The 21,754-nt window shown below is 45.8% G+C and overlaps 1 protein-coding gene across 1 annotated transcript in view; it reads right to left on the bottom strand.

Moving 5' to 3' along the window:
* SIM1 (SIM bHLH transcription factor 1) overlaps positions 1–21,295 on the bottom strand; it is a 64,981-nt gene extending 43,686 nt beyond the window's left edge. The window contains exons 1-8 of the mRNA XM_028104278.1: positions 21,121–21,295; positions 11,587–11,669; positions 8,070–8,159; positions 7,457–7,565; positions 7,222–7,307; positions 6,310–6,509; positions 5,985–6,091; positions 5,179–5,326 (exon numbers count right to left, since the gene is read on the bottom strand). Of these exons, the coding sequence (XP_027960079.1) occupies positions 5,179–5,326; positions 5,985–6,091; positions 6,310–6,509; positions 7,222–7,307; positions 7,457–7,565; positions 8,070–8,159; positions 11,587–11,669; positions 21,121–21,295 (998 nt within the window). The remainder of the gene's footprint in view (positions 1–5,178; positions 5,327–5,984; positions 6,092–6,309; positions 6,510–7,221; positions 7,308–7,456; positions 7,566–8,069; positions 8,160–11,586; positions 11,670–21,120) is intronic.
* Positions 21,296–21,754: the final 459 nt, after the last annotated feature.

Raw genomic sequence — 21,754 nt, 5'->3', positions numbered from 1 at the left:
CTAGAAAATCCCTGCCCTAACCCTCATACGGAGCTGTCAAAGGAACTATGTAATGAATGTGACAGCACTTTGAAAGAAATATTCAGCTTTTGTAATGATGGTGCATTCAGCATTTGTAATAATAATACAAAATTTTAACATAAATGATGAATTCAAAACTAAATACAATCATTTTGATAAAAAATTACAATAAGTAAAAAGGATATGAAGGATAACATTATTTAAGTGAGTACTGTTGGTATGAACTATAAAACAGGCTAAATGCCCCAGCTCTTTCTTTTAATAAAGTGTTTTAGTAGTTATAAAATCACTATTAATTACTATTAATAGTTTTAGTTGTTATAAATTACGATTCATACAAATGTGTCTTCAATTCATTTCTATAATCATTCAGTTACTTAAAAGATCATTTGAAAAGGACAACTGGGGCTTTGATGTTCAATATTATTATAATAAAGATTAAACACAATTAAGGTTCAAATCTAATTTATGGGCATACATTAGTGCATGATTATTATTTTTAATGATCAAAAAATTAATTCTATGCAACAAGTGCTCCACAGATCCAAGGCATGAGAGTATATTTTGCTATAGCTTGCTAAGTCAAAAGGCACTTCATTTGACATTATTTATAATATTAAAAATGGTTTTGCTAGCCAGAAAAATAAAATCTATTTCTATAACTATATATATTATTGGTCAAGTTTTTAAAAAGCATTTTCTAAAATTTCCTAGTAGTAAAAACAATAATATTACTGGGGCTTTACATTAATAAAAAGATAATTTTTAATTTAAACGCCCAAATTAACTCAGCACTATTAATACACTTGAAAGAGCAAACTAACATGAGCATATTTTAACATTTGCTGCTTTGCGATAAGAATTCATAAGGCTTTAAATTCACAGAATATGTTAACACTTAAAGACCCTTTTTAAATGTGGGAACTATAGCAGTTTTATAAAAAGAAAAGCAAAGATATTGGACCTGCAATAATTACAATATAGAGACCTTTTTTTGTTTTCTTTTACATGAAGGAAGTATGTCTCCTTTGGCATTTTGCCCAAACTTTTCTACAAATGCAAAGGGTTATTTAGTAGATAGTGTTGCATAGACCACTAATGGAAATCATTAGTGTTGTCTATTTGTTCTGCTTTTTGAAACACTGAAATAGAAATTTTATCATAGAAAAGTCCTTTTATGTGTTCAGTGAATCACTCTAAAACAGTATGTGAGATTTTCCACTAAAACAATGTTCTATCCTAAACTTAGGATATAAGCAGAGAAGCCTTCTTTATGAACAAAAATGGTTGAAAGTATTAAATCTGTCTGATTCCAAAGTTACCAAAATCACTCTCAAAATCTATTTTACTTTCCAGAAAAAAATGCCAGACTTTTATTAACTTAACAATTCTTACTAGAAGTCTAATTTAAAATACACTAGGTTTTACAACTATGTCCCACAGAAGTCCCCTCGCAAAATATCATCTATCAATCAATCGACTGAGGTCATGTATCAGTGAGTACTTGATGAATGTCAGTGACAGACTGTTTTTAATGGCATCAGTAAACTAGATCTCATGTATATTTTTGCAACCTTCTACACACAGTGATTTTGAACCCTTTAAATGTGCCATCATAAATGGCACAGTGGCTATGCAGGAGAATGTTATTTAGGATGAAGAATCATGATGTCTGTAGCTTACTTTGAAATAATTCAGTGGAGAAAAATGCACATACAAATAAACATACATATAGGTAGAAACAGGAATAAAACAAAAATGGCTTATATTATGGATGATGTGTGTATGGGTATTCATTGTACTAGTCTGTCAACTTTTCTGTATGTTTGGAAAAGTATTGTTCTTAAATATTTTAAAATGGGATTTTTACACTTCATTGGTTTATCCTTAAAAGTAGATTTTAAAAGTTTTATTTTTATAACATATGAAGTTTAAAAACATAAAAAGAATCAAGACTCTTCTTCATTTTTCTAGAAATTACTTTTCGTAGTTTATTGGGTGTTCCACATTTTCAATTTTCTTCACATTGAGCACTAATGTTTTCCCTCTGAACTGGCAATGAATAATTAATACTACTAATTAAACAAACTCAAGGAAATATGAATTCAGGAAAACTACTCAGTTTTCATACAGAATTCCTTGTACTCTCCATACTTGTCTGGACTTTCCCCAATATTCACTGTTACTAGATACTACCTCCATTCATCTATCCTCCTGGAAATAATCAGGGAGTGTGGCTTGTCATACTTAACACTTATTCCAAAACCTGTGGGCACTCAAGACCTATAAGAGTGATTTTTTTTTAAGGTGGAACATAAAGCTAACAGGATATGTGTGTCTTACAGAAAATCATGAACTGATCTGTCTTTTGGTTTGAAAGGAGTTTTTTGTTTTGTTTTTGTTTTTGAGTTTTAATGAAGAGCTGTATTAGCTTTAGGGACCCTCAAGCACCCAGAGAAAAACTAAGAGAATTTTTAAAATCTAATCATAGTGTCCTCTCCTTCTCTCTAGATTTTCAGAACACCAACATTTTGTGTGATGGTCATACAAAGGCAGTTACCCCCTGCCTCTAAAATTCCTATATTCGCAGTTGCAGCTGCTTATTAGAACAAGGTTACTCAATATTTCTATTCGTCATCACTTTTGTCAGATAATAATGACGGGTATTTCTAGGCATATATTAACTTCAACAATAAATTGGCCAACAGGAAATTTGAAAAATGAGTCTCTTATGAATGTAGTTTCCATCAATATGAAGGTGTGAACCTTCATTTAACCAATGCTTATTTAAAATTCTCTCTACTTTCATGATATGACAATCCCTTCAAAATGTATGCTATTAACATGTCTAAATTGGGAAAACATCCGGCCTGTCAAATTATTTGGGGGGCTTGTTGTTTTAAGTACATTGTTTGAGGTGGCATATTTGGAAAGAATTCACTTATCATTCTCAGGCTTCATAGAGAACTAGCCTTGAAAACAAATGTATGTGGTAGTTCACTGCTACCATAGAGAGAATCAATAGCCATCTATTTAATTTGCTAAGACAATGTAAATTAGTAACTCCCAGCCAGATGTGTGATATACACATCAAACAAACTGCAACCTGTTCATTATGAAAATCCTGTCAACACACACAGAGCCACTTGATGACATTTCATCTTCCACATTTGCAGCTATAAAAATTGTCCTAAGCATTTTTATACAAAGAATTGGAGTTGAGACTCATAAAAGGGTAATCAATTTCAGCTTTTCATCTTGTGTGCTTCTGTGTGTTTATTTCTATTTTCATTCAGAGGTAGAAAACGTTTAGAAAAATATGAGCCATGCTCTTTTTCCTTCTGTAAATCATTTATCCTCATTACAACTTTTTAATCTGATGTAAAGTTGGTAGCCTAATCCTGCAGCTCTGGAGAAGTGTGTGAAGTGAAGAATGACAGAGTTAAAAGAAGAAAGGAAGTACACTTATCCACTGGAAAACAAAACAGAATATTTCAAAATGACTCCAAACATAAATTAAGCTTACCCATTGGGAGGTCTAACTTGCATTCTGATCATTTATATGGGTCTGTGTGACTATATACCCTGCTGTTTGATAAAAAATGATTACTAACCACAGGCACCCACCAGAGAACAGAGTGTATGTATAATGCTTGTGATGTCTCAGACATACAAAGCACCTTCTTAAAGAATGTCCATTTCCTTTCCATGGTAAGCAGACATAATTTTTCACTCCTTAATACTTCTGCTTCACAGAGTGGCTTATTTTATGAATTATGTTTTGCCATTTTCTCTTATGTTTATTTTAATAATATAAAAAATTGCTTTCATAAAATAGATGGTTTTGTTTCATGATACCCAAAATATTGGTATGTTTTCTGCTCTGTATTAAAATCCACAGCTTTCTTGCTATTACAAAAACCTAATAGTATTTATTTTAGTACCATTTATTAAATGAAAGGAATAAAAAGATTCTTCTTAATAACCAGCTATTATTCTTGAATACTGAATCCTCATTTACACCAAATTCATTTCTCAAGTCTATTGAATTAAATTTTCTTATTAAACAGGACACAGAGTAAACAGTCTATTGCCAAGCACAATATTTTCAAGTACTACATGTTTAATTCGGCAATTTAAAACAACATGGAATGAATCTAGTCCTCATGGCCTGTAGTATAGTCTGATTCCAAATAGTACCCCTTAACCAACATCCTAATGTGAAAATAGCATTTCTACTAAGTGCCAGGTGTGTCAATGCTTCCAAAGTAAACTCCTGAGGTCCCCTAAAATCACAAAAATTTCAGTGACTACCAAAAAAACTCGGCAACTGTGCACACAAAAGGGCTCTTCATAAAGGATTCCAATCTGAGCAATTCGACTTCACAAACATTATACAGAAGGCGCTTTCTTCAGCAGCCGCACACCATACCACGTGATCAGCCTGCAGGGCCACACCGCGGACCAGAAACGATTATTGTTTCTAGAAAGAATAAGACTCAAATGCCGCCACCACGTCTGTCCAGCCATTTGTGCCCGTAGGTGGCACCGCGAGGCCGGCTCTTCACCTCGTGATGCGGTCACACAACGTGCGGGGCCTGGGCACCGGCCAAGACTTGCAGTATTAGCTCGGGTCCCTTTGCTTCCTGGAGGTTAAACTCAGACCTTCCTGGGCACTTAAACCCCCTTTGTGGTTCAGCGTAAGAATCACTCTCTCAGAACTCTTAACTTTGATTGGAGTGACTGGTTAAAATTAAGAACTTCAAACCCAGATTTGAAAAAGTGAAACAGATGTCCTGTTTGTTAACCATAAATGGCTCCGTACGTCGGACGCTTTCCTCTCTCTCTTTTCTTTCTGCCGCATTAAGTTTTATTTAATGCAGAGTTCGCTTAAAAGGTTAAAAGAGAGAGAGAGCAGAAAGCAAATATAGACTGGAGGGGAAAACTACCAAGTCTTTCCCTAGAAAATAACGAAGGAATCTTCTTCGTAAAGATGAAAGCGCTCAAGCTGCCGTCTCCCAGCACAGCCTGCTTTCGGGGTCAGAACCTGCGTCCCACTGGACCCCAGCCTCCTCTAACCCTCAGTGCCCACCACCCGTACCCCCTTGGAGACCAGGGTTGCCTGGAGTGGGCGAAGGGTTCCAGACTTGCACTCACGTGAGGACATAGTTGACGCTGACGATACAGTGTGGTCTGGACGAGCGGCTGTTGTGGACGATGGTCGCATAGCTCTGCACCCATACCCAGCCGCCGTGCTTCGCCAGGAACCTGTAGTACTTGGTGGTCACCTGCCCCTTCACGAGCACTGATGGAGAGACAGGAGGCAGCTGGGGGTGAAGGAGCCCGCTCAAATGCAAACCCTGGCGGTGGGAGTGCAGGTCTCTATGGGCCCTGATAACTGCGCCCAGGCAGGAGGGAGAGACAACCCGTACATTCCCAAAGGAATTGATTGTACTGTCACTTTGCATTGAGTCCTCCAGTCCCTTGAGATTGGCAAAGGGGTGGAGGACGCTTAAAATAGGGGGATTCCCCCGTTCAACTTTCTAACTAAGGGAGGTAGTGTCTGGGCAGCTGAACTCCGAGGCTCATGGTCCCTGTTCCTGGAGATTAAGTTCAAAGCAAAGCTCTATCAAAAGCCGAAGCAGGTCAGTGCACGTGAGCCAAGTGGCCTAGCCTCAGTTTTTATTCAGGTCTTCAGTGAGGTTTGCAGAGGGCAGGAGAGGGAAGCGTAAAACCCCTCCTGAGGGAATTTACCCAGAAACTCAGAAACTCTTCCCGCGGATATTAGAGAAACAAGGTGGGGCTCAGCGTTGGAGCGACCGCTCGCTGGCAAGGGCCTCGCACCACCCGCCCCTGGCTACCAGGGCTTCCACCCATCCGCTTACTGTGGACTTAAATCACGCCCTCTCCCCTCCCCGGGACGCGCTGGGGTTAGTCCGATGCCGGGAAGAGTGGCGCCTTACGCAGGTGGTGGGCGCAGCGCAGGTGGAAGGTGTCGCAGCCGTGCACGTGGTGGTACAGGGTCTTCTCAATTAGGTCCTGAGGTTCGTACCCCGTCAGCTCCGCTACTCTGAGGAGAGCAATCCTCGCGGCATGAGCTCAGGGTGCCGGGATGCCCCCCACCCCCACCCCAGACAGCCTTCTCAGACCTGGTGGCCGCCCCCACTTCGCATAGCCCGGTGAGTCGCCTCATCTGCAAAATGGGCTCCGAAGGTCAAGGAAGAGCTCTCAGCTACTAAGCAGGGCCGCCCTCCCGCTCGTGTATCCTTTCCCGCCTGAGCCACCCACCTGGAGTCCAGGAATATGAGCTTCATGTCCAGGCTGGCGCGGAACATGAACATGTTGCTGTGCAGCTTGATCTCCGTGACGGCGCTGGGAGGCAGTGAGTGGCCCACGGCTACCAGGCCCACGTTCTGGTAGCAGCCATCGAAGGGGGACATGTCCAGGCTGTACTGGCGGATCTTCAGGTAGCCGCTGCAGTGAATGACCTGCAGTGAAGGGTGAAGGGGGGCGGGAAGACTCAGCCACAGCCAGGAAACATTCCCAAAAAGGTGGGGAAGAGACTGAAACATTTTGAGACTCCCTCAGGGCCACAAAGGCCGTGTGGGCCACGCCCCCGCACTGAGGTGTCCAAATTTATTGGTGTTCCAGCGTCTCAAGGGAATGACTGTCCTGCCACACGGAACTCACTTGGGAGCTTGTAAAAATACAGAGGCTTGGCAACACCTGCCAATCCTAACTCCTCAAAATCGGGAAGTGGGGCCCTGGAACCTGCATTCTAATCGAGTTTCCTCTCATTAAACAAGAGAACCATGGATTTGAGCTAAAGCTCTGGTTCTTAACCCCTCTGGGGGTCGGAATCTGACGCTGTGAGTAAACTCCAGGATCCGCCAAAATGACTGACCATTTCAGACGCTTTACACACCCCCAAGGCTCCTTATGAGCCCCAGATTAAGAGTCCCAGCGGCCGGGCGGTAACTGGACACAGTGAAACTAAGTCTTTAAAGTTAGTAGTCCCCAAGTGTTCACAAAGTTCAACAACTCTCCAGGTGCTCCCGGGCAGACAGCGCTGCGGCGCGCGCGGGGGGATACCCTCCGGGGCAGTCAGCGACGCCGAAACGTCCCTCCCACGCCGCAAGCTCCTCTGGTCCTGCCCTTTTCCGCTACACGCGGCTAGGATCGTCCCTCTCAGCCACGCACCTTGTACCCTCCGCAGGTGAGGCCCGCGTTCCTCTTGGCCAAGACGCACTTCATCCTCAGAAAGAAGGAGCGCTCGATCTCATACTCTGGGAGAGAGGAGCGGAGGGAGGGGCAGGTCGTGAGCCTGTGAGACGGGTGGGGCCGCGACCCAGTCCCTGCCCCTCCAGTGGCTAATTGGGGAAAAGCCACAAGCGAAAGGAGATGGGCCCAAGTGTCGCTGGCCTGCACTGCTTACCCTGGACGAAGTGAGAGTGGTAGGGCTGATGGGCCGTGAGCACAGCGGTCATCTCATCGTGGTCCGCCGGGTGGATGTATTCATAAATGCTGTTCCCAGTCAGCTCTACCTGTAAAGAGGGGGGTATCACCTTCTCCGAGGTGGTGGAATGCCCTGGCAGGGCTAGAAGATTGGACCAGCGTGTCTACAGGACTGTGAGGGCAGGAGCCAGAACTTTAGAGTCAGCCCTGAGTTTTTATTCCTGTTCTGCTGCTGGCTACCTATTGCAGTCTATCTAAGCCTCAGCTTCCTCATCTATGAAAGGAAATAATAATAATACTGTAATAATAGTACAGCAATGCCCTGACAGTGTTCAGGTGAACACATCAGAAGTTAGTAAGTAAACAACACCCATGATGTTGGACTTATGGTAGGGACTCTAAAAGGTAGCAGGATAAGGGTAAGGATAAGGGAAGTAGAGGAAAGGGGAGATGCAGACCTGCCTGCCAGCTGAGATGTTTCCAGGCCCAGAAATGCACATATAAGAGCTGTGGGAAAGCACCCCCACCCTTACCGCGGGCCTCCAGCTCTCAGTGTAAACATGGAAGGCTGGAGGTGTGGACCACTCACCTACCTGAGAAAGACCCAGGTGGACTGAGGCTGTCTCCGAGATGTACATGATCTTCCCATCTGGGGCCACCACAAAGATGAAGCCGTCCAGGGTCTAGGGAGATAGAAACAGAGTTGAATAGAGAGCCCCCCTGGGCCATGGGGAGAAACTGGGTTTGGGGGCAGAAGTTAGAGATGTTCAGTCAGGAAGAGCGGACAGAGGGGATAGAGAGAGGCTGATAGGAAATAGGGCATAGAAAACTTGCCACAAGAGTCCCTCTCTTGTTCATTCCAAATATGTAAGCATCTGGGACATGCAGCACACTGGGAGATGCCTGGAGGAAGTAGCTGGCAAGGCTACTGTCCTCTGAGACTCGGGATTCACCAAAATGGACAATACAGACATATCTATAGCATACACACACACAAATATAGGGGGCAGGGGATCACAGCCTGTGATAAGAAGTAGGTAGTTTCTTGCGGTGATGGTCACTGAAAGAACGAAAGGTTTCCTGTGTCAGTCTTGGAGGACTCCATAGTGGCAGCATCCTATAATGGAAAGAGTAGCAGCAGGGCTTGGGAAATGGGCACTGAACCATATGGAAGGGCTGGCAGTCTGAAAAGTTTGTAGACAGAAGGCAGCTGCCCAATAGCTCCAGAAAGAATCTGGGAGAGGGGGGTTTAGGAAACGAGAGGCTTTCCAGGCAGCAAGTCTGTAAGAGTAGTGGTATAGTGTGTACATATGTGTGTTTACGTTGATGCATCAAACCGACAGGCTTTCCATGAAAGAAAGTCTTAGACTTTCAATATCCCTTTATCTCTGTGAATGAGGCTTCAGTCCAGGCAGTGGGGACATAAGGATGAGTCAGATCCTGCTCTCAAGTTGCTGGAAGTCCAGCAGCAGTGACTGGCTAAAGACAGATATAATGACCACACAGCTGAAAAGACAGTGCTGTAGGGCCGCAGAGGCTGAGTGGCCAGAGTCCTGCGGGAGAATCAGAGAGGCCTCAGAGAAACTATTTGAGCAGAGCCTTGAAGAGGAAGCTTGAACTGGAGATGGGAGAAAGGGTATCCTAGGCAGAAGGAATGATGAGAGAAAGGCAGGGACTGGGGGGAGGGTGTATCTGGTGTACTCAGGTGTGATGGATTTGGTGTGCCAGAGATGGGCTAAGAAAGTACACTGCTGCTGGGTTTTTGGAGAGTTTGAGATACCATTCTAAGGAATTTGGAGATGGTTTCCAACAGTTTCTACACAGGTAAGCAGGGAAATAGCATGCTTAGGGGTGTGTGTGTGTGTGTGTGTGTGTGTGTGTGTGTGTGTGTGCCTGTGTTTCATTTTGTTTTGTTTTTTAATGGCAGAATGTGGACAGTGACCTACAGGAGGAAAAAGTGGGGATGAAGAGATCAGAGATGGTTGAGCCTAAATTTGGGTGGTCAACAGTTGATGATAAAGAGGGAGAGTTTAAGTCAAAGATGGTTCTAGCTGTGGAATTTATAGCGGCAGAAAGAGAAGCTGAGAGGGACTTCAAGGTCATTGAGTAGAGGGTAACACCATGAACCAAGATTGAAAATTTAGGGAAGCATGGTGAGTTTTTGTATGAGTGGCAGTCTGGAGGAGGGAAGAAATGAATTCTTGTCTTGGAGATGCTAAACTTCAGGTTTATGCAGATTTCCAGTTGGCAGTAAGAAACAAAAATCTGGAGCTCCAGAAGGATGTCTAGACAGGAGAAACCAGCTGGAGTCATGCGAATGTGGGAAAGAAGTTGAGGTGATGGTTTTGGCTGAGATCACCCATGAGGCCTTGAAGTTGTGAGAGGAGAAACAGAGGTGGAACTTTGGAGAAATGCCAGCATTTACAGCCAGACAGCATGGGGAAACCAGAGGAGCAAGTAGAGAGGGAGAAGAATCCAGGAAATTGTGCTACTTTAGAAGCCAAGGGAGAGGGTGAATGTCAAGTAAGCAGTGCCACCTCTGTCAGGTATTTGCGCCAATGTCCCCTTCTCAGTGAGGTCCTCTATAATGTCCCCATTTTAAGTGGCACTACTGAAACACAGCCCCCTCCCCTGCCCTTATTTTTCTCCCCAGCACCTACACCACCTGTTACTATGTTATACTATGTAAAGCACCTGTGTGGGTTTGCAAGGCTGCTCTCCTTAGAATGTAAACTCCATGTGGGCAGGACATTCTGTCTGGCACACAGTTGGCCCTCCTATATTTGTGGAATGAACAAAGTCGGGTAGGATAAGAGATGAACATCTATATGCTGGATATCAAAATGTGGTGGGGCCAAGACAGAGCACAACAGTTAGGAGAGATGCCAGACTGCAAGGGTGTGGAAGTGAGGGCAGCAGGCAGAGCGATGGAAACTGAGGGGGTAATTAAGTCCTTCCAGAAGTGTGGGATGAAGAAGAGGGAAAAGATTGGGCAAGAACTAGAAGGAGTGGAAGATTGTTTGGCTTTCATCCTCTTTTTTATATTGATGAGGGAAATTAGCTGGGAGCATGGAAAGACTGGGGGGGGGAGGGCCTTGTTGAGAGACAACTGATGAAAGGTGTCCCTGAGAAAGGAGAGGGACAGGCCTTTCTATTTAATTCAGAGGTTTGGAGGCCAGGCCTATGAGGGAATGCTTACATGGGCCTTTCTGTGTGCTCTGTGACAGGAGAATCTCATTGGCCTCCAGGACTGAGGGAGGGACAGTGTAGCAGCGGGACAGGGGAAGCCACAGCACTCCTGCCAGGCCCAGGAGGAAGAACCAGCTCAGATTCCCACCATGCTTTTTAGGTTTGAGGTTCCCACATGAGGAGCTGGCAGTGGACATGGATAATAATAAGGGGGTGGACGGTAGGAGACAAGTGTCAAGCCTAAAAATGCCACCGGGAGTTTTGCTATTTTAAATATTTGCTATGCGACTTAAGCGGGCAACGGGCAATTTAAAACGGTGTACACTGCAAACAAGGCGGTAATGGGCGCCTCCACATTGGGTAAACTCATTACCTGGGGAGCTGTATGTGTGTACGCGAGGGTCTGTACACGGGTTGGGCTGGCCTGGGGTGAGAGCTCATGGAGACAGAGGAGAGGGCCCGCGAACTACAGGGAGGGAGACGAAAGAGTTGCAGCGCAGCTGGATCCGGAATGTGTGGGCTTAAAGCATTGATGGGCATTTCTACCAGATTCCCGTTATTCCTGTGTAAATCCTTCATTTCTGGCGGTTTTGCAGCCTGGCCCGGCGCGCTCCGGTTCCTTCAGCTGAATGGTGTCAAATGGCGCCGAGGGAGGGCCTCGGTTCAGCCATCCTGATTTGGGGCCTTGCGGGACTCCCTTCTAAACCCAACGTACCCATTGTCACCTTGCCTTCCTCTCTGCCTCGAGAGGTGCCATCAGCACCCGACGAGGTTAAGAACTCAACTTTTTAATTTTGAAGAAGCTGTAGGGGCTGCGAGAAGGCCACGTCTGGGCTTCATCCCATTTCCCTAAAAATCAAGAAGCCCGGCGCGGGGCCAGGCACCCGAGCCCTCGAAGCATATGTGCCTCCGCGCCGGTACCTGGAGCAGATGGGAGCCCAGTTCTCTGCCCACGTTGTCCAAGGGGCTGGTGCGACTCGAGTGGCCCCACGCCTCGCCGAGCCCTGTGGAGACACAGAGACACCCTTTAGAGATGGGAGTCCGACCTGGCTAGCAGTTTGAGCCTAATCTCGCGGTTCTGTCACACACGCAAGTTCGCACACATGACTGGATACCATCCGAGATCCCTCGCTCCAGAACAGCAGGGGACGCGAGCTGGTAAATTTCGGCCCCGCCCTCTCCACTTACAAAGGACTGCGTAGAGGTCAGACTCCCCCTCCCGGGCCGCTTCTCAGGAAGGACAGGGCCTTGGCTGAGCGCCCCTCCTGGCAGTACCCCAAGTGGCTGAATTTGAGGACCGCCTGTGCCCCGAAGGGGCCGACACCGAACCCCCGCGGTAACTTTTGGGTAGGTTCACTAGTGTGCTCTATTAGAGGGGTGAGGGACACTACTTCTCTCCCAAAGTTTCATCATCTTCCTTATCAGGAGGCCCCACACATCAAGCGAATGCCGCGGCGAATACCTGAGGCTTCGAGCCAGGTCCAGCTGGCCCTTGATGGGCTTTCTCATTGGGCTGCGGGGCTCTCCAGCTATTTTCCTCCCCTAGGCCTCTGACTTTGATTCCCTCCGTAGAAATCCGTTTGCTTGAGAATGGCTTCCAGCACCAACATCCCAGAGCAATCCTTCTTCCTCTGCTTCCCCACCTCCCCACCCTGAGCCAGCCCTCGACTTACACGTCCTAACTTCGACTCCAAAAAAAAAAAATTGTATACGCTCTTTTGAAGTTACTTTCTGGTGCTAATACCGTCTAAGCAATATTTCCGTTCCTTATTGGATATAGACAATCATTCCATTTCTCTACTTTCCAGGTACCATCTATTAACAAAGTCCCTTTCTCTCCTCGATGCTACCACGTTAAGATCTTTCCAGGTTTTGCTAGAAATCATTTCTCTGGTGATGCCTAAAAAATAAAATTCTCTGAATACCCGTGGCTGATTTTTTTAAAAAATTAATATGGAATCTGCTATAGTACCTGTTTGTAGAAAGAAAATGAAAAAAATATAAGGCAGAGGAAACTTGAGGAGACAGAGGTTATACTACCTGTAACTAGTTACAGGTAATATTTTTTAACAGTGTTGCTGCTGATTTAACTAGGTAGTTAAACTCTTTTATTCTTACACCAATAAACAAGGTTTAACATGACAAAAGGGGGGATGATTTACTGATTTACTGCATTAAAGTACAAATCACTATGAAGTACACAATGACAGACACACTCGCATTGTAATATGGGGGTGAGGGCGGATCTTTCAGAATAAAACATGGAGTTGGACTCTTAAAATGTGTTGGCCAGGAGCTGCTTCCTAAGCAAGCGATCAAAACCCTGGTAACGAGTAACCATGAGCGCCCCTTAAGCTCGAATCGGGTCTTTCTGGGTGTTTGCACATCTAAATAAATCTAACGATTTCCCCACTGCTCTGCAAACACTGAGGCTCCCCGCCCGCGGCCGGACTCCTCTCCCTCCCTCGCCTCTAGTCAATCCCTCCTGCCTCTTTAGCCCGCCCCAGTTTCCCTCCCTTGAGTGACTCCACTGCCCAGATGCTTTGGTCCTCCTGGACTGTTTAGGAGGGCCTCCGCCACAGCCACCTGTACACACCCCTTCCGTGTCACCTTCCCTTCGCTCCTCGAGTCTCGGCCAAGCTATCCTCCCTGGTTTCCGGCACGACGCGTTCATTTTTTCATCGCTGCTCTCTCTCTCTCTCTCTCTCTCTCTCTCTCTCTCACACACACACACACACACACACACCCAAAATTGGCGGAAGGGGGCGGGGGTGTTGGTTTAGGAGGCCAAACTGGGGAAAGGGGAAAGGAACCTGCTACGGGGACGCGGGTGACGCTGGCCAGGGGACGCCAGGGCCCAGCCGAGGCCTGAAAGCGCCAAGCTGTGCGGGGGCGAAGGGCCGGCGCTCTCCGGCGCCCTGGGAGCTGGCAAAGGCCTCCTCGCGTCTGGAATCTTGTCTTCCGGAAGGGTGCGAAGTCTGCGCTTGGGGCCAACAAAAGCCTTTATTCTAAAAACTGTGAAGTTCTCCCAAGTCGGCTGGAAACAGCCCCGGAACGGCCTCCCGACCCGAATCATTTGAAAATCCCCGAGCTGGGCTCGGGGTTAAGTACTGGTTCCGAACCCCAGCGCCAGCCTGGGCTGTTTGTTGTCTCGGGTTGCGGCCTCATTAGTATGCGCCTACGAGGGAAAAATAAGGCTTCCCCGCAGGTTAATAAACAGCCGGCCTAGCGCAGGTTAACGGGGGCCTCCCTCGCCCTCTCCTGCCCCTACCCCCACACCTTTTAAGGAACCTTTTGCTTTCACGGAGCATTGCCTCCTCTATGTTTGCGGTTGAAATCTCCGTCACACGGTTTTGTCTGGGTTAATGTTTCATAAGGGACTGGCTGCCCTCGTCTACCTGCCAGGCTTTCCTGACCTAATCCTAGGGCTGAGCTCGCCCTTCAGCCTTCCCAGGACACCTTCTGAAGCCCCGGTCAAAGGTTCGGCCTCCCGAAAATCCTGGAGTGGGCCAGAGACCCCTCTCCCCGGAACCCCTCACCTCCTTCAGGCGGTGAAGCGCTCCCGCTCCCAATTTCAGTTGGCGAGGGGGGTAAGCTGAGATTTCGTTTCTGCACTTGACCTACCGCAGAAAATTCACAAATCCTTTGATTGTCTGTTTAAAATGAGGAGGAAACCAGCTCCCTTTGCGGCAGGATTACAGTGGGAACAAGATCTAAAGATTCTCTTGTAATTCGGTGAGGCCGAGGGAACAGGGTTTTGCAAAGGAGAAAAGAAGCTCTGTGAGGGAAGCGATAACTAAATCGGGTTTTAGACAAAAGGATTTTCCCCAGCTAAAGTGGCCGAAGACAAAGGAAAACATAATCTATTTGGAAGATTTCCAAGATATGCCACATTAACCTTAGCAGATAAATTTTGCTTCTCCCCGCCCCCCTCTACCCTTAAAGTCTGGTTTATCATATTTACATAAGTAGTATTAGAAGGGATGTATCTATTATGGATCTAAAGGGCTAGCTCACATTTCCTGTGAAAACCGGCGGTTCACTCTTACCCTCAGTGCTCGGTTGAGCCATTTCCATTTAAATACCCCCTGACCCAAGGATTACCTCAATGGACTGACTGCACGGGTTTTGTAATTTCCTGAAAATGAGATTTCGATTTATAAAACAAGAAACCAATTAGTAACCAAATGAGGCGAAGTAGATCCACTAAAATTGACCTAATCCCACAGGCACAATTTAGGCCCGTTCTTGGCGAATGAATGATGAGCCCCAGTCTAGCATGAGCTCAAAGCATCATCCAGCTGTGTTATTACAAGCAGCAAAAATAAATTGATCGAGCTTTTCCTTCGGAATGAATTTCATACCCTTGACAAAATATAGATTACAGACCTGGCATCATCACCTCCTTCACTCAGACAGGAAGAGGAGGAAGAGAAGAGCTTGTTCTACTGTTCTTTCCCCCTTCCCTTTAATAAATAAACTATATCTCAATAGAAATGTATCCTCCTTATAGTAGTTCCCAGAAAGCTTCATCTGATTGACAGATCGCGATATACCTTTTAGGCAATATGGGGGTGGGAAGGGGACTGGAAGAGCTGTCCCAGGATCTGACCACAATTTGGTGACAAAGGTGGGGAAAAGCCCTCTGAGACGGCGCTCCTAACTTCGGGTCCCGGAGGAACTTGTGTCAGTCACCTGGGTTCCCTCCACCACCCCCGTCCAGCAATCTAGCGGTCTTCCTGTGAGGGTTCCGGGGGCCTAAGAAGCTGTGCTTTCTGGGGAAGAGAGGGACGGAGATTGGGCGCCCTTAGACAAGACAGAGCGCCCGGAGCCGTCACTGGGTAGAAGGCTGCTTCCCGAGGCTCGGCGTACGCACCCCCACGCCTAGGGCGCCGTGGCCCTCTCGGTTCGAGGCGCCCTCCGGCCACCTGCCGGGTGTGGCCGACCTCCAGAGGGCGACGCGGCCTGAACCCTACAGTGTGTGTCCTGCACTCCTCTGTGTGTTCTGCACTCCGCAGTGGCAGTGTGTGCCCTGCTCTACCCTGCGCGCCTCTGAGACCCCTGGCCGCGCCCGGGGAATCCGCAAATATTAGTTATAAATCTGGGGTAGAGCCTGACAGTCCCAGCATTGATTGTCTCTGCACCCTCGCTGTGCTCTGGCCCTGGAGCTAGGGCTTCCAAGTCGGGATCGAGAATGCCAGCCAAGCTGGCCTCCGGCGTCAGAGCCTGCCTCGAAGAGAGCAGGACGTGCAGGAACCAAGGACAGGCGGGGTTCAGCCTTGTCCAAACTAAATTGTGGGACGGAAATGCACGCGGGGTTGACAATAGTGCCTGCGTGACGCTGAAAAACGTCAAGCGGTGTCGCCCCAGGGCTCCAGGTCTTCAAACGTGGCGGGGAGGGGCAATACCATTGCCCCAAAGGCAGGCGCGGGTGGGCGGACGGGGCTGCCGCGCTGTTCAGGCGTATCCCACTTGTGTTCCATTTGGCAGCCGGGACTCGACCGCCGCACTACTGTCCGCTCGGACGGGATCTCCACTTAAGGTTTAAACAACGGCCCGTCCTTGGGGCGGTGGCCCGGGGCAGCATGAATGACGGAGGGAGCACTCCCGCACCCTCCCGGCCTCTGCTTGGGGCAGGCGCGCTGGGACGTCTTCGAACCTTGGAGGGCAGAGACCTGGTCTGGACCGTGCGGAGACTCCAGCCGGCGCACTCTCGGCTGCGGCCATCCGCGGCCGGGACAGAATGGGCCTCGCCGCGCCGACCTGGCCTGCGAGTGGCAGCAAGCAGCCTTCTCCCAGCTGCGTGCTTCGTTACGTACCAGAAGGCCGTAGAGGCTTCTACAAGGTCGCTGTCTCGGGTCTGGTCCGAACCACCGAGGTCGAGCGACTCCGCGCAGGACCCGCCTCCCGGATGGGACTACCTGCAGAAAGTTTGCTCTGCACTTCTCCAACAATGTTTTAGTACTAAGTAGCAGGCCCCTTGCTAAATATTGAGGGTTCTCCTTCCCCACGCAAAACTTAAAATTCCATGAATCAGAGACCGGCAATGGGTGGACAGCTAACATCATAAGGTGTTAGCTGGGTCTAAGCTTCATTCTGTTGAGAAATACTTGGGCCGACATAGAGCCAGAATCCATGGGTTCGAATTATGTCCACATTTGCGTCTGCAAATCTCCAAGCTGCCGAGACTTCCCCCAGGACTGAAGAATAACTCTCCTAGAAATCATGTTTGTCCTCTGGAAAATTAGCCTGATTTTAGCTTCCGGTGTGTGATTGTACCCTGCTTAAAAGCATCTCGCCATAGCTTATAATGCCCTGTTTCGTTGTTGTTATTGTTTTTATTAGTGACCGTCCCCTTTAAAGAAAAAAAAGTATTTTTTTCATTGATCTAATCTACAATTTCTAGCACATAAATCTGTCTTGCAAATGCTCTGTGCGGAGTTTAGTTCTGCCCTCTACATTTTAAATCAACATCAAAACTGGAATTAAACAGAGAAAACCAGCGTGGAGCGTAAACTGGGCTTAAAGGCTTTTAAATGAGAAAAACTTCTGTAAGAAAATAAACATGGAAACCTAATGCTCAATCATTTCCCCGAGCAGCAAGAAAAACAGCCTTAAATCACCCATCCACGTGGGAAATGGGGCCTCTTTTTCTCTTTCAGTTCTTGGCCTCAAAAAAATATAAGGCGATTAAGGATTTCAATCTTGAGGTGAATATTATAGAAAGGGTCTGTGGAGGTTTGTTTAATCAACCTTGTCCTTCCAGCCTTTGTAGAGACTCCCTTTCCTGCACAGTGACTAATTTCAATTCTGTGATTATTTTTATTTTCCCAAGACATCTTGACAATGAAATGGTAGTGTGATGTTATCAAGATTCTCAATGGCTATAGATTTGAAAACATGCCTGATCCTTTCAAAGGTTATTCAGCAAGCCACTGCGCCCCCAGCTAAAACCTGTATTATATCTGGGTAACAAATACATATTTCTTTTTAGTTGAATTTGTCTTATTTTGCACACAAGGAACACCATCTCTCTTTTTTATCCTGCCTTTCTAGCTTTGATAACACCAAAGACTCATACCTTTCTCAAGTTTTTTCTTTGCAAGGCTATTTTAGAATGGAATATGCTGCCAAATGGGAGATACACAGTTTTAATGATTTCATAGTAATCTTCCCTGTGTTTTTTTAAGTATGAAGTCTCCAATCTAATGCTTTATTCTTAATTATTCCAGGCACCCATATCCCGTTCCTGTGTTCCCAATCTCTCTTTCTGTCTCATTTTTCTTTCCACGGCTCAATTTTATCCACTCAGATAAGTAAAAACTGAAGTTTGCCCCTAGACCAGGAATCTACCAGAATCTGGGGGAGGGTGGAGCTCTATTTAGTGATGGGGAATTAGCTATATTTTAAGTATTTTCTTATGTTTTTCAAATGTAAGTATGGAAAGATTTCTGTTTGTTGATTTAAGCTTTTTGATATTACCTGGGTATTGTAGATGAAATGTAATCTGAGTCAAAACAGTGGAGTTTTATAGTCATCATTGTGCTTATAACTAAGATGTCATCAGATTTATAATTATTTTAGATTATATACCTTGCAAAATCCATATGTTACATGCGACAGAATGCTTACCATGATGAAATAGCTATCTTTTACTCCATCCTTAGAACAAAATTTAAGACCTACTATGTGCTGGAATGGCATCAAGATAGGTGTAAACATGAACTACAGCTTCAAATTCTTTCTATTTCTCATCACTAAAAAAAGGTTACGTCCACATAAAGTGCCCAGTTTCCCCTACTGTCATGGACCCAGTTTTGTCTACTCTCTGCCCCGTCCACAGCTGAACCCAAATCTGGCACCCTCTGCAGGTTGTGCCTGGTTTTGCTGCTTGTGATTTTTTTCACTCCTTTGAAAGAGGTTGGGTTTTTTGTTTTTTTTGTTTTGTTTGTTTTTTTGGGGGGGGCTGTTGTTGTTATTGTTCAATATTTTAAAGGGCTTTAATATTTTAAAGGTTGTCTGGGTTTTGGGTTTTGGAAGCTAATCTATCCTTAAAATTAAAACCTCATCCCTAGGAGCCAGCTGTTCGGATAACCCTTCTAACTCACCGGGTGGAGACTGCGGGGTGAGTTATGAGCTCAACAGTAGCTGGAGAAATAAATGATGTGCCCAGAGTTCACACATCGTCCATCCCCTCCTCCCCATAAACTCACACTAGTCCACCGGAGAAGGGAGAGGAGGGAGGGGCTCCGGGCTCCGGAGGAAAGTGAAGGGGGCTGCAGAAAGCACAGTCGCGGTTAAAGTAGCCACAGGGGATCCGCCCGGCCACCAAGGGGACTCCAGGGGGCGGGGGGGGGGGGTCTTCGCCAGTGTTCTCTTTAAAAATAAGAAGTTGGCTAAGAGAGTTTACCTTCTGTTCCTCCTATTTACCACGCGATTTATAATTTGTGGAGTTAGCACTTATTTAAGACAGCTTGCTCTCTTAGAAAACAAAACCAAAACAACAAAAAAACAGCCCGCAACCCTCCCGGTCGCGCCAACCCGGGTCTGCGCGACAAAGACCAGCGCCACCGGCCCGGCAACTCCCTGGGCGCTCCTAGCCGTCGTTCTGTGTCCGCCCGGGAACGCCGATCCCCTATTCTTTTCCTCCCGCGATTACTCGCAGCCCCACAAGCAGCACCATATGCTTCTTCTGATCAAACAGCGAGCGACATCGGCACCGATAATTGACGAGACCCGCTAGAAATCACGCAGAAAGGGAGCCCACTGAGACCGCAGGGGCTGACAAATCACTGCTAATAATCCTGTTAGGAACAGCGCGGCCAGCCGAGTTCGCAATAGCTTTATTTTTATAAAGTAGGCGCTGACAGTATAAAAGACAACGAAATCTCCTTTAAAAAAAAAAAAAAAACAGAAGGCAGTGTAGCATAATAGTACTTTTCCCACCAGCATTTCTCAGCACAGTTTGAATGGGAAATATGGTTTTTTAATATATAAGTTCCCCCCTTTTCTTTTCTTTCTTTCTTTTTTTTTTTTAACTTTTCAGGAACTTTAGGTTTTGATTCCTCTCCTCCTGTGGTTTCTAGGGTCAACTGAGATTGTTCAAGGAACTGCTTTAAGACAAAACAACTATAACACTATTTGTAGTTCTGGGGTAAAATTGGACTATAATTTGAAAGTTTTCCTTTAGTGCCCCTGGCTAATTTGTCGACATGTTTTGCAAGATTTTGATTCAGATAATAACTTCTAGTTAAGATCAAACAAAGTGAAACTCCATGCCCAATAATGGCTATTTCCTTCCCCCTATTTCCTTAAAAGAAAACAACAGACCCCAAACACCCAAAATCAACAATAACATAAACCTCTGTGGGTCAAATAAGACATTCTGGTTTGTAAATAAACAGGGTTCTTTCTCTTGGAATTTTTTGTTTGTTTAGTATTCTCTCCTTTATATTTCCCAATCTCTCTCCTCTAGCGAAGATGTATCTTAAATACTTTAAAAAATCTGTACATATTATTTGAATGTGGGTAAAGGAAAGGATGGGGAGATGGAGGAGAGAAGTATCCTTTTCCTAGTGAGTATAAATGATTTTATACAGGACAGTGTTCTTTGACGGCTGCTCTGTCCTCACACAGTGAATCTTGATAATCTAAATACATGTTTTAAATCATGACCAGCTCAGCTGTTCTTCCTTCTAGGCCCTAAAAGAATTTTCCCAGGACTCGTTTGCCAACCTGCCACCTAGAAGATATTTTCCACACGGGCTGGTCTTCTTGGGTCACCCTTAAGTATTTGGGTCCTAGCCTATTATCTCAGAGATAATATCAAACTCAGAGTTGCAAATCACGAAGCCCCAGAGTTAGTTTCAGAATCTGTGAATGTCTCAAAAACTCAGAATAAATTTGCTATAAGCAGTCAAGAGACTGGGTAAATTCAGGACAAATTTGTTCATAAATATGCCTGCTTCTCTTCTGCAGAATTATAAACTTGGAGAGAAATTATCTTCTAGCTTAGCTAGCTCCATGTACATGGGTCTATCTACATGTAGCAAAATACAAGAATTTGGCAATATTCCTGCCTTCTGCTAGATACAATTCTAACAAGAGGAATAAAAAAAAGAAAGAAAGAAGGAAAGTCATGTTTGGATTACTTGTACTTTCAATCGAGCTCAGTATCTGAAGTGTTGACAAAAGCACTGTTGGGCTGCTTCCCAACCAAACATATCCGATGGACTGGAGAGAAAGTATTAATGGGGAAGTAGAAAGGGCCATAAAAAGGCAACAGGAATTCTAAGTTCAGAGAGGTCCTTAGTCAAGCAGCCATGCTAAACTTCCCTTTGCAGAGAGTATGTATATATGTGTGAATGTACTCCTCTGTTCAGTGGTGTAGGCTCACTCACTGGCAAACCTCTACCCCTTCTGCCTTTGAAATTCCATCTGGGCAGAGTCACTTACCTTCTGGGAACACTACTCTCATTTTGAGATAGCTGGTGGTGAGTCTGATTATGGATGCTTTGTCCAGCTGCGAGGTGATAGCCGAGGGCAAAGGCAGTAATTTAGCCAGTTCATAAAATTCACTGTTTTCCTTCTCCCTCCTAGTCCGGGCAGCATTTTTGGACTTCTCTTTCATTGTGTCTTGTTCTCCCTTTCTTCTTACAACATAAACTCCACAGATTCATCCAAAAGCAACAATAAACTTTCAATTAGAGATCATATTTGGCAAAAATATAAAGCATACTTTGAATGAAAAGACCAAAGTCTTTGCTTCAGTGTATTGATGTCAGTGAAAGACCAACGCAGCAAACAGAAAATGATTTTCTTTAAAAAAATAGGGGACTTGAATGTAGGAAAGTTGCTGATCCACGGCAATCTAGACAATCCTAGGAGTCTCTGAGTATCAAATGCCGGCGGGACCCCTGAGAAGCCAGCCTTTTCTTCTGTTTGGCGAGGCAAACCCCGGTCCCCAGAAAATCGACATAATAATCCCCGACGTTTGCTCTTCAGTCCCGCGGCGTTTGAGGAGGCTCCGAGCCCCTTTGGGAAGAACAGGAATGCCGGACAACTCTTTCAGGCCACTGTGAAGACAACA

The sequence above is a fragment of the Eumetopias jubatus genome, unplaced genomic scaffold (assembly GCF_037043125.1).
Source record: "Eumetopias jubatus isolate StellerSeaLion01/CBP00866 unplaced genomic scaffold, mEumJub1_p1.0 scaffold_6, whole genome shotgun sequence".
NCBI lineage: Eukaryota > Metazoa > Chordata > Mammalia > Carnivora > Otariidae > Eumetopias > Eumetopias jubatus.
Note: the sequence above shows the minus strand (reverse complement) of the source record. Positions and strands in the feature narration are given on the sequence as shown.